Source organism: Rhea americana, unplaced genomic scaffold, assembly GCF_003343005.1.
Source record: "Rhea americana isolate MKP2758 unplaced genomic scaffold, rheAme1 scaffold_8, whole genome shotgun sequence".
Taxonomy (NCBI): Eukaryota; Metazoa; Chordata; class Aves; order Rheiformes; family Rheidae; genus Rhea; species Rhea americana.
Window position 1 is genome coordinate 6,621,932 of NW_028186978.1, and position 12,750 is coordinate 6,634,681.

General features: G+C 38.6%; 1 protein-coding gene across 1 annotated transcript in view; it reads right to left on the reverse strand.

Moving 5' to 3' along the window:
- Window positions 1-1,199: 1,199 nt before the first annotated feature.
- NWD2 (NACHT and WD repeat domain containing 2) overlaps window positions 1,200-12,750 on the reverse strand; it is a gene marked incomplete at its 5' end in the record, with an annotated part of 52,306 nt that continues 40,755 nt past the window's right edge. Inside the window, 4 exons of the mRNA XM_085322683.1 lie at window positions 1,200-5,200; window positions 6,821-7,410; window positions 7,609-7,753; window positions 9,592-9,795. Coding sequence (XP_085178809.1) covers window positions 1,265-5,200; window positions 6,821-7,410; window positions 7,609-7,753; window positions 9,592-9,795 — 4,875 coding nt within the window. The remainder of the gene's footprint in view (window positions 5,201-6,820; window positions 7,411-7,608; window positions 7,754-9,591; window positions 9,796-12,750) is intronic.

A 12,750-nucleotide genomic window follows, 5' to 3' on the forward strand; every position in this document is an offset into this window, starting at 1 on the left:
GTTAATATTTCACAATTTCTGCCTTAAAACTGATAAAACTGTACAAAAGGCTCAGAACAATTTTAAAGCAGAAAGTGAAACTTGTAAATATGTGGAAGTAAGAAAAACTCATTACAAATTGGAGCAGTAAAGAACCTTTGGATAGCCTTTGTATTTAGTGGAATATTTCAGAACATATACAAGCATATTCTGCTAGTCCCAGAGTGTTTGGTCATCTGATCTGCCTTTATCATGAGAAAGAATAGAAATGATAGTAAGGCAAATGTATCAGGATTAATACATGGCATGTCTGAAAACTTTCTATTAAGATTACTTTGGAGACATGGGAGTTACTTTAGACTTTCCTACAACAAAAAGAAGAGCAACCTTTTAACATAAAGAAGTTAACAGGTGTTTAACTGTGTGTCTGTAATGCCCTTTTTTTTTTGGGGGGGGGGGGAGTTTTCATTACACCCTGTACTAATACACACTGTGAAGACAAAAGATTCCCCAAACCAAAAAGAAAAAGAAAACTCCTATATTCCTGTTACRACCTAGGTTTTTATCATTTTTATCACAATACAGAAACCTGAAATCCCTGCATGCAATTAAAGAAAGATCTTTCAGTCCTTTCACTGAGGTATTTATCACCTCAAATGTTGACATGTTTGCAGCTGACTGGTGCCTACTCTGTTCAACCCAAAGACTAATCCTAATTAAAAAAAAAAAGTAGCTATTTTTTATATGATGATGGAATGTATCAAGTGTTCCAGGTTGGCAGATGACATCTTGTCATTGCACCATCAAGCAGAAAAACATATTTTTGCAAGTGGGTATAAAGTTGGCTGTTAGCAATAGACCCAGCTCTGACCACATCTAGGCGACTTGGTTTAGAAAACAGTGGTCTGCCTATACTCACAGGTCATGTGGAACTTTAGCTCTAGTTAAAACATTTTGCCAACCCCAAATAAGATCTCCTAACTTCTATAATAGTATAACAATTTTGGTAGTATTGCTAGAAATTTTCAATCAAGGCCCTGGATGGAATATTGGACTGAACCTTGTATTCCGAAATTTAAAAAACCCTGCAACCCATTGGTTAAATGCTTCACGTTTGCTTTCTTTGTTTACATAAATGTAAGAATATTTGTTGAGGAAAAAACAGCTGGTCTGCCCTCTGCTGTTTCTGTCTGTCTTCCAAGAAATGCACTGATTTTTACTTGAATTCAGAAGACAAATCTATGCATGTATACTATTACTCAGGTAAACTAGTCCAGACAGATACTCAGTTGTCAGCAGCAAAACTGTGTCCTCTGCAATCTATGGCTGAGCACACTTTCTCATAGCAATAGTTGTGTTTTTTGGTTGGTGTTGCTTCACTTACCTCAGGCTCTGCAACTGTAATGGGGCTATCCCTTGCAAATACTTCAGTTGATTCCCTCCAAATGCAGTCTGCAGTCACTTTGAAGCTATAATTGTGACATTTGGGTCTAATCACTTGTGTTGTGTTGTTGAAAATTTGACGGCTGTTTGAAGTGGCAATTTTGATTTTCAGTGCGGCATCTACTCGATCAACTACTGTGTAAGTACCTATACTTCCGTCATCAAATCCAATAATAATATTCAAATGCCTCTGTGAGAGTGCAAGGAAAGTGGGAGTTTTATAAAGAGAACAGGCACCTATGTTTTTGCCATCTGCTAGCCTCATGACTATTAAAGTAGAGACTGCACCATTGTCGTCATCATCTTCACTGCGAAAACAGATGTACACAAGATAGCGGCCATCACGAGACAGCCTTTGCCGCCAGATGACGCCTGGAGCATGAACCACACGAAGTTTTCCGCTGTGTAAATCAAGTACATTGATGTTCTCGTCCCCACGAGATATAATTCCTAGCTTCCCATTTGGGGATATTTCAAAGTCTTCCARATTTTTTAAGAAATTGTTAGGCAATTGTACACGTCTGCAGATGACTTCCTCTGTTAGGCTCCAGATGTTCACAGATTCAGTAGATGTTATAAATACAACAATATCTGGGCAATCTGGTATCAGTTTAATATCCACAATGCTTGCACCATCATCACAGGAAAACTTCTTGGTTATACTGCCTGTCCAGAGACTCACTGCCAACACTTTATTCTTTGCCATTCCAACTACAAAGGTATTTGCAGTAGTTATAAATGCATTCTGTAAGGCAACTAGAATATTGCAAACTCTGTGTCCTGTAGCCAGCCGCCAAACTCTGGATGCATTCTGCTCACAGAGGGAGACTACAAATTGATCATTATGTGTAATCATCAGTTCTGAGATTTTCTGTCCATTAATGCGAAAGATATTTTCTCCACTAACAGTGTGCCATACATACTGGCTGCATTTATCATCTGATGTAACCATTATTTCTCCAGAAGAGGTCAGCACACAGTTTTCAACAATACCTTCATGCTTGAACACAGCCTCAATAAATCCAGTACTGAAATTCCACTTATGGACGGAATCTGATCCATCCAACGTATAAATTAATTCACCTCTGGCTGGCAACACCAGTCTTTGGATAGGTTTGCCAGATTTGTCAATATTGGACATAGCTGTTATGATATCTATATCCCAAATAGAAAGGACACCACTGGTGGATAAGGATAGCAGCATGTTATGATGATTTGATTTAATTAGCCTGACTATAGTTCCTGAGATTTCCTGTAAGCTTGCCATACACTGTCCCGTATCTCTTCTCCAAACAAAAATGGCTGAGGTATTTTCTATTGAAGCAATTATACAGTTGCCRTTTTTGGACAGCACGGCAGATACAAAACGCTCATTGTGTTTGGCTCTGAACTTTTCAGCCACCTTCCACACACGAGTGTCAAGAAGTTCGATGCTGACAGCCTTACAAATTAAAATTGCACTTTGGTCTTCAGAAAGCTCTATGCTGACAACTTCGCTGTCTTCTCTCCTGCAGTCAAAGTCATCTGTGAGCTGGGGATTTGCGATTTCCTCCGTATTCCAAACCGAGAGGCTCCCCTCATTGTCCACCATMACCATTTCTTGGGCTGTGTCCAGAATGAGAAGGAATTTCACAAATCCACTAGAAAATTCGGAGGTCACAGTGGCCAGCTTCTCTCCACTGCCTAAGTGAAAAATGCTTGTGGTATTCAAATACTGTCCGCAGAATGCATAAACTCCGTCTGGAGAACACTGCACACAGGTCACTTCATACCAGCAGTGGAAGTGATAGAGAGGCCAACCATAAAGTAGATCTATCACTGTAACATCTTTGCTGGCCTCCAGCCAAGCAAGTGCATGGTTGACTGATAATGTAAATCCATTTATAAAATTTGAGTCCCCCCCGACTCCACAATGTTTTGACCCCTTAATTTCTACCTCGGACAAAAGACAGGAATTTATGTTATCGTATATCAAAAGAGTGTTTTTTGTTGTAGCCACTACAAGGTATTTTTCATCACTAGTAAGYTTCATCCCTAAGATAACGGATGGAGCTGTTGTAATTTGCCTTAATAGCTGGCGAGTCTCTACATCCCAAGTGCTGATGGAGCCATTTTCTAAAGCAGCAATAATTGTGCTGGGATTGAAAGTAGGCAGAATTTCCGTGACGTGCATGCAACTGGAGGACAGAGGCAGGCGCTCGGGGCTGTACGTCACRTCCATGGAGGAATGCAAAGGAACAATGGAGCAGTATTTGGGTCCGTCTTTGTCACACTCTAAAAGGAGGTGTCTCAGTTTAGGCAATGAACTTACTACTGGGAGGAGCCTCTGCTGCAGTTCAGCAGAGAGTGAACCTGGGTATTTTACTACTTTGAACTTTATGCTACGGAGAGTACTAGCCAGAAATTTCAGCTCCTTTTCTTGTGAGTAGGTGTAAGCCAATTCTATGTCTGAAAGTGCTTTATCAAAGTGCCCTATTCTAATCATGGTGTATAGCCAGCTGAAGTTCATAATGACTCCATACAGGAGATCATCTGTTCTCCCACATCGTGTCAAGTGATGTATAAGCTCCGTCATTTTTCTGTGATTGATAAAAAAGATATCAGGCTCCAATGGGTTACACTGAAAGACCCATGGCTGATCAGGTGCCTGCCTGTCAAAAGCAGCCTGATCCATGCCATGCTTTTCTTCTTCATTCATGCCTCTACTGTCATGGTCAGGACAACCATTCAAATATTGGTCACTGCTGTAAAAAGGTTTTCTCCGCCCACCTGACCAAACACCAAGGAAATATTCTGCCATGACTGTGTGCATTTCATGCAGATCTTCTTCATTGTGCAGGTACAATTTCTGGGCAATTAGATGCAAGTGCCTATTTGCCCAAAGAAGAAGTGTTACGTTTTTCACTTGCCGTTCTATTAAGTATCCCTGCAAGCCCTCCTTAAGCCTTGCAATGTATATATATGGTATTCTCAAAGGGTTACTCTCTCTGACGCTCTCACTTAGTTCATATATAACACTGTTGTCAAGGGCTAAAATATCTTCCAATTCCATTTCACTGAGGCCAGATTTGGACATAGTGATGTAGCCAAGGGCTCTTGACAACAGTCTTGATCCGCACTTGCTTTCCAGTGACCAGAACAACTGCTCTATGCTTTCATGTACAGTGACACAGAGGGAGGACTCATCAACATCTTTATGAGATCTCCAGTTCCTGACCTCTTTGAAGGTTAAGTTCACAAACATAGGCAGTGTGCACCTGGAGAATGCTTCATTGACATAGATTTGTTGCCCTGATGTTACTTTTCTTTTAACTCGCAGCAGCTGATGTTTCAGTACTTGGCTACACATCTTTCTGTCCCTTGCAGTCAGTTCAATGTAGTTGTCCTCTTCATGAATAAGGCACCTCAGTTTTTGCAGGATTCCATGTTTGTTTGGCAGTGTTGACAAAATTATCCGTACTGAACGGGGAAGGTGAATGGGAAGCCACCAGAGCTTCCTAGCATCATCACTATCTGTTAGCTGTTCTAGAGCATCAAATATTATGACAAGTGGCCTGTGGAATGAAGACTCATTCAAGAGATTTATGAACAAGTCCCGAAGATCATGAATCTTTTTTGGGTAACTTTGTACGAGGCAATGATAGTTGACTGCTAATTGTTCACAAGTACTTTGAAGTATATTCTTCAGATCTGTACTGGTTTCTGTTGATCCCAAAAATCTTATAACTACCACAGGGTCAGAGTCTGGTCCCATCTCTTCTTGCAGCCAAGAATAGGCCTATAGAATGMAGAACATAATTTGTTAATCTCTAAATGTAGCACAATAACAGTGTTTATAAATAGCAATTATCTACATAGAAATTAAGCTTATTTTTTAAGTGTTACTGATTCAACGGAAATGTTCTCTCTGGCAGAGTTGGTTTAATTTATGTGCACTGAATAAAATTGATATCATATGTCATCCTTCTTTAGCCCACGTAATATCTCAAAGCACTAAGACCCAGATCCACAAAGAGCTTTGGACTTGAGTAGAATTTAGTCCATAAATCCAAGCGTACTCTTTGCAAAATCTATGCCTTGTTTCCAAAAGTCAGTAGGTAGATGTTTTTTGTAATTAGGTTCCTTGGACATAAAGTGTCCTGCTATTACACATATACCTGAAGTTTGACATTCTTGACACCTAAGCTTGTTCACTGAATATAAAGCCAGGCAGTGGTTTTGGGGGCAGGAAAAGGATGGGGAGACTGCCCTTCCTTACTGGTTACCTTAATTCCTGGTCCACAGAAGTATGCTCTTATTTTTGTGTGCCTGTGACTCCTGTACTCCTACACATTGCTGCAAGGGGTAAAAACTCTCTCTTGTCCATTCTTTTGGTTAGACTGCTCTCTAGGCAACAGAGGAATGTGGCTTTACATCCTCTTGGTCTGTAGGGGCTAATAAACTCCATCTGCTCACTTGCCAAGTCTTTTCATCTCACTTGAAGTTATGATAGAATATTTTAAAAGAAAAGTGTAACTAGAGCCTCTAAGTTAGCTTACATACTGAGATCTGAAATAAGATCTTGAGCTGCAAATCCCACTTTGACATAGTCAGCTAAYTTGAGCCTATAGAAGGTCACTTACTTACATTTGATAAAGAGACAGGATTTTAAACATTATTGTTCTCTTTCTAKTTCTTTCTGGCTGATATGCCTGTTTCCTGGCCTACTGTGCCAAATTCTCTGAGCAGCCTGCAGGAAACTCAAAGTTGTGACTTCCAGCTACAGATTTAKGCTTATAGATGCAAGCTGGGTCATCTTCCACATCTGCTCTTGTGTTGCGYAGTGTTTCTCTTGCCTTGCTGTAGTACCTGGCTAAATGACTGAAACGGTGTATGTCAGATAAATAAGTACAGGTATTTTTACAGATAGATTTTCTAATAAGTGTAAATCAGACTAATTCTGGAATAATTTCTGAAGAGAACATAGAACAAGATAGCAAGACTTAGAAAGACATGTTGTATTTGTGAATAAYACTAAAACTAGCATATGATGTTTAAATGGTTCCACATTCATAGGATCTCAGTGATCACGGGAAAGAGATCATACTAAAATACAGGTTGGTAATTCAAAAATATATTAATTCCTATTAGTGGAGTAGGGCCAGTTTTTAAAAGCTCTGCTAAAACCATTTWTGTTTTGATTAAACATATGGTATGATACAGAGATGTTGTTATTAAAAAGTACAATCATCTTCTTCCTGGATATGTGTGCAACAACATTCAGAATATCAGTTTTAGTATTTTYATTTTATTGAAGGCTGGTATCAGAATCTAATGGCAAAAAGAAGAATGAAAACTAAGCTGGCCTTCACACACTAATGCTCGTGAGCTTACCATATTATGTAAGGTATTTATTTACCTTCTTTGCCACTTCAGCCAACAGAAGAGTTTTTCCAGTGCATGGTCCTCCGTATATGATAAGAGGGTTAATGTGTCCTGTTTTGCTGGGTAGAATGTACTTGTGAACTATGTTTAATGCCTCACATCTATATTCATAAAAAGTGGAGTATGTTTTACATAGTGATGAGTGCTGAAGAACTTCATCATAGAGCGAGTCTGTCTCAGTGTCAAAATTCTGTTGCACTGTTGCTTGGATTATGTCAATCATGTCTTCGTAGAACTGTTTACCCAGTCCTTCAATGTAATGATTCTCCACTTCTTGCGAGTACCCCAGTTTCATGTCACAGTGAGTGATGGAAGTGTACACTCTCAGGTTGGATGATGCAACTATGGTAGGAATGAACTCATCCCTGAGCTTCATCAGCTTCTCATGGGCCTCAGGATCCCGTAGAAACTTCCCAGCTGTGTGCACTACATCCATGTATTTTCCCATCTCTGGGATTTTAACGAAACGCTCGATGTTGGCAATTTTCCGAATATAGCAAACACACTTCTTTAGGAAAGCTGGTGTTTGTTTACCCAAGGCAAAATCAAGTTCATCTTCAATTGCTGGGGATGAAAAGAGAACACTGAGATTCTATTACTTTTTCTTATTAAACAGGTTCAAGAATCCCCCTGCCCCAAACATGCAGATTCTGAAACGATTGCATATGTAAGATACTGACAGAAATATATTCTCATGTTTGTGTAAAGGTTGATAGAAAAGATAATGAATGAATACATTGAAATGGTTAATCTAAACTTTACCTGAGGAAAGATATCTCTTTGCTTGGCTGTGTTTCATTTTTCCTTTTTCATACAGCAATTTCACAGCAGTCTTAAAAATCTTCTTAATCTCTTCTGATATATCTTGCCATTTGTTCTCATTCATAGGATTTGAAGAAGATTCCATCTTTTAAAAATATCCATAGTTAAACAGTAGCTGTAATACACATATCTACAACTTTAGAAAGTACARATCTAATATTCAAGGTGATAAGCAACAAGGGAACAGAGAAATACATACATTATAAATAGAGTTCAACATTTTGTGTTGCAGATAATCATGATTCTATTCCAGAATGACATATTATAGTCTAGTATTCTATTCTAGAGTTACAAAAGTTACCTATTTTGAGTATTTGCTGAATTCCTMCTTCAGACTGCTAAAGCAATATTCTTCAAGAATAGGACTCAGAAAAACTTTATAGAAAGAGAGTTTAGAAACCCAAGTCTGAYAGTAGAGTAGTAATAATATTTCTAAAAAATATTATCACTTCTATCACTGAGAAGTAATAGCAGTAATAATTAAACCTGGATCTCAAAACTGAAAATGAGGCTCCTGGTATCTGTAATTAAGCACCCCATTTGAAAAATATAGGATTTTATCTGTCACTACTGTAGGCCATTCCTGTGGCTGCAGTAATCCTGTCAGTGAGGGACTGTAATATAAATTCACAAATCCTGTGAGAGGGCATCTCACAGATGCCATGATGGAAGTTTCTTTAAGCCAGCTGGWAGTCACTGCTGCATTACTTACTGCAGGTAAAATGTTGAGGGGGTCTCCTGTTTTCCTGGCAGTTGAGGGGTATAATAAAAGAAGAACAGCCTTAAGGATAAATTCCTTATTGACTCTTTCTTGACATACATTCAGAGCTGTGCATCTCTATTGCTTTCTGCAAGATTATGAGGTATAACTCTTAGTTTTTAGTTATGAATATCTTTTGGCTTGCTCCTTCGTGTCAGTAGCTTGAGGAAAGGCTAAGTAACTAAGTACAAAGACTTAGTAACAAAAAAGTCAAGCTTTATTCAATGGGATACCTTGGGGTTTAGCAACACAATGCATGAAGTTATAAAACTTGCTTTGATTCTTGTGAAAAATATTTCAGAATCAGCCACACTGTGTCTTCAACTCATTAAAACTCTCTGTCAATGTTTTTCATGTTTTCAATGTTTTTTCATGTCACAGAGCAAATACTGTATTTTGCTAAATGATTAATGAATGTAGTATAATGCTTTAATTCCATTTTCTAGTATAATACAGCATGCACTCAAAATGAAATGTTTGGCCCCTACATTAAAAACTTTGGTTTTTGTATACTGAATTCTGTCCTTGGATACATAGGATGTATAGGAGGGTAGAACTAAGCTCCAGGTAATACACAATTTTCATTATAATCCATTAAAGGCAAATGCATGTTTTAAAAACGAAAGTTAATGATATTCAAAAGCTTCTGTTAAAATACATTTAATAAATCAAAAGCATGGGATCTGACTCAGGACAGCCCTTAAGCACTTCATTAAGAGCTTTGCTAATACTGCAATAAGAGAGAAAAAGCGCATTTCCTCTGTGAATCTTATTCATTGAATTCTAGTGAAAACACAATACAACGGCCAGGAGAGACTAAGCTCTCCCTATTCCAGCATGAAGGAAGAAAAGAGATATCAGTGTAATTACGCCCCTGTGGCCCCAACAGTTCATAAGGCACTACTGACTAGAGTGCCCTTGCTGAGGCTGATGGCCAGAGCATCAACACAATAGTCATGACCCATCATGTTTTTTGGCATTTCACAGCTTCTCCTGTCACCATGTATCAGAGGGGAACATTACAGAGCCAGCTGCTCGTGTGTGGACTGGTCTATAAAAGTTAATTCTGTCAGCAGTAAAGTTAGTATATGTCTCGCCCTGGTGACTGCCCTCCACTGTAACTGATGGAGAGGAATTTTTTAGAGGAGGTATGTATGATTTACCGTATTGTGGTAGTTCTTCAGCATTTCAGATTTTGGTCTGAGGTAATATGCTGGTGGCACTGCATTCTCATCCCTGCAGTACCAGTCTTCCAAAATCCTTGTCTCCAGCTTAGCTTCTACTGCAGCATCTAGGATCATTTCAAATTCTGATGACTCAACTTCTCCCGGTATTCGGATGTTCCCGTATTTCTCTCCCAGTAGGCCCTGTGTAATTGCAAGAAAGTAGGGGTTAAATTTCTCTTTCTAGTAATGCTAAAACTCTCCTCAGGATCTGACTTTCATAAGAATCAGTGTGGTAACAGTTTCATGACTTTGAAATTGATAGGAAGGGAAACAGATTCAGCACAGGATGAATTATTATTGACAGTACTGTACTGAGCTACAGCCTACTGCCATGACTCGGTAGAATTTCAAGTAGATCCATTCTCTTTCTCAGTATTAACAGTTAACAAAAATACAAAGGCATTCAAAAAGTGTAATTAAAGAAGCCCAACTTATTTTACAAGCATAGTATTTACTGATTTCTGTATTATTGATAAACAGCAGTCACAGGTTGGCATGAATCTTAGGTGCAAAAGTGAATGTGGAACTCCCCTGGAATACACAGTATGAAGATGATCAAGCTCACAGCCCTTGCTAGAACCTCCTTTTTTGTTAAACACATTGCTGTTTAAGTAGTCTGGCTGCCAAATATGGTAAAAAGACTACGACTTTCCACAGTATTAGTGATTTTGACTATTTCACAAATGGTTCTATGCCACAAGACCCAYACCACCAGCATTAGGTGTGCTATACCAAATTCATGTGCACAGCGTATCACTGTGACCAAGCAGCTTATCCCTAGGGYTTCCAGTGGCATCCAACCATAAGAAAAACCAAGCTCAGTTTTGGTTCTAAGTGTGCATCTCTGGATTCCTGACTTCTTGTCTTTATTTTTACTTTCCACAATAACGGAACAGAAGATTTTATATTCTGTTTGATGAAAATTCACATGTTATGTACAGCCTCATATTAGTATTATTAAAAATGTGGCTTTATGGCTTACACCAGCAATCAATACTGCAGAACCACAAGCTGCTTGGCTGTCTCATGTTCCCTTGCTGGCAAGACATGTTGAATCTCTTGCCCTAGCAGTGCCCAATAAATGAACAATGGGACAAGGGAAAACATTTCTGAACAAATACCAACCAGAAATGGATCAAACACTACTTTAATACTTAAGTGCATATATTTGGTATAAAGGTAGGGGTTTGTGGAAGTCAGTCCTTAAATTGTAGCACATCAGATCTTTCACCTTCAAAATTAAGGATTAAAATATTGGTTAAGATGCTACAAATATATCAGCTAGTACCAGGGAATAGTTGCCTCCCTTGGCTGCTGCTTTCTCTTCACTCATTTAGTGTGGTTGCGATTAGATAAATATCTGGCTGTGTAAGCATAATCTATAAGGATACCACAAAAAACACCCAGACTTTTAGAGGTCTATATTTAAATGGCACACCTTCCTCCAGGGGCTTCAGTTCTGAATTGCATCTCTGCAAGAGGCTTGCAGCAGCCTCTGGGAATACCTGCCTCTTTCTCCATATTCTCTGAACATGCAAGTAGGAAAAATAAAGCCATAGCATTTAAACAACAAGATACTATTTTTCACAATTTTTGTGTTCTTCCATRCTAAGTCTGCAAGTAAGAATATTGCCATTTCAGACCTTTATGAAAAATATCACAGTGCTCTACAGTAATAACCTAAAACTTCAATTTGCGATAGCAACATTTCAGCATTTTGATGATTATTATATGAAATTATTTTTAAAGGGAACAGCAATGTTTACACTATGTTTAGTACCAAGAGACAGCTTTATATGCAGACTCATGAATCAAAATCTCCCACCTGATGAGTCATTATCCCTTAATAGTAAAACAACAAATTAAAGATTCATTAGATTGAAGGTGATTAACTTTAAATCTATGAGGCTGGCAAACATATATAAAACCCTCAGAAACCAATTGCATCTAACAAAGTTTTGCAGAATTAACACAGAGCAACCTCAGCAGTAGTCTTGTTAGAGCTGTTGAGCCTGCAGCTGAAGTTACTATTAAAGAAGATTAAAAAATTACTGTTTAGATTCAGATGGGAAATATTTTTCTTTCTCACCTTCTTTGTGTGGAAAGATAATAAAATTACAAGCACACTTGTCATAATGACCAAAAGGAGATTTTGATTTATCTTGAGACATGACAGATTCATAGTGCACGTGATATAATTATTTCAGACCTCATCACTAAAATGTTCATSAACAAACACGTTTTGTTCATGCTAAATACACATGCTAAATACAATAGCTTTTATTAATATAGCACAAGTTGAAATTTTAGATATATTTTAGTTCCAACTATGAAGTCCTCAGAGATATTTAGTAGTAGATGTTAATAAAAACAGTGTCAAATTACATTCACTAGTGATTTGTTCCATTCACTCTTTTTTTTTTTAAAAAAATTACACATTCACATCAGAAAAGTAAGTCATTTAAGAAGTTACATTTTCAATGTTTTAGCAAGTAATTTCAGATAGTTTTCACTGTAGGAACAGCTGCTGCTGCTAGTTGTCAGCCCTGTTGTTCTTACAAAAACTGCTTGCTACTGAAGTAGGAAAGCCTTGCCCACTTTTGAGTTAGCTCCCAAGTGACCCAGCTTTCAGTCTGCTCAGTTTATGTAAGCTAAAACTGAAATCACCTACACAAAGTGGGAGARTGCCATTAGGGAGAATCTCTCACCTGACTGAAGACGTGGTGAATGCTTCRTGCTGCAGGCTGAAAATTGCCTGCAGGCACCTAACTCAGGTGGCACTGAGAGGCACTAAGTGGTTCTTCAGCTGCTGTCGGACCTGTATGTACCTAARTTTTAGCTGTTACAACACCTTAGGATTTTGCATTGTACACCAGTCACCAGAGGTTTGGAAATGCTGTTCCCATGGATGTCACAGAGGCATCCTCCCACCAGTGCCCAAGGCAACTGTGGCTCACAGTCTGATATGAAGTCTCAGCACATGCCACAGGGTCGTCTCGGGCAGAAAACRGGAGGAGCAGACTACTGCTAGTGGAGAAAGATCTAGAGAAAGGCTGGTGCTGAGGGAGCTCACCTGTGGAGCAGGAGACCTGTTTC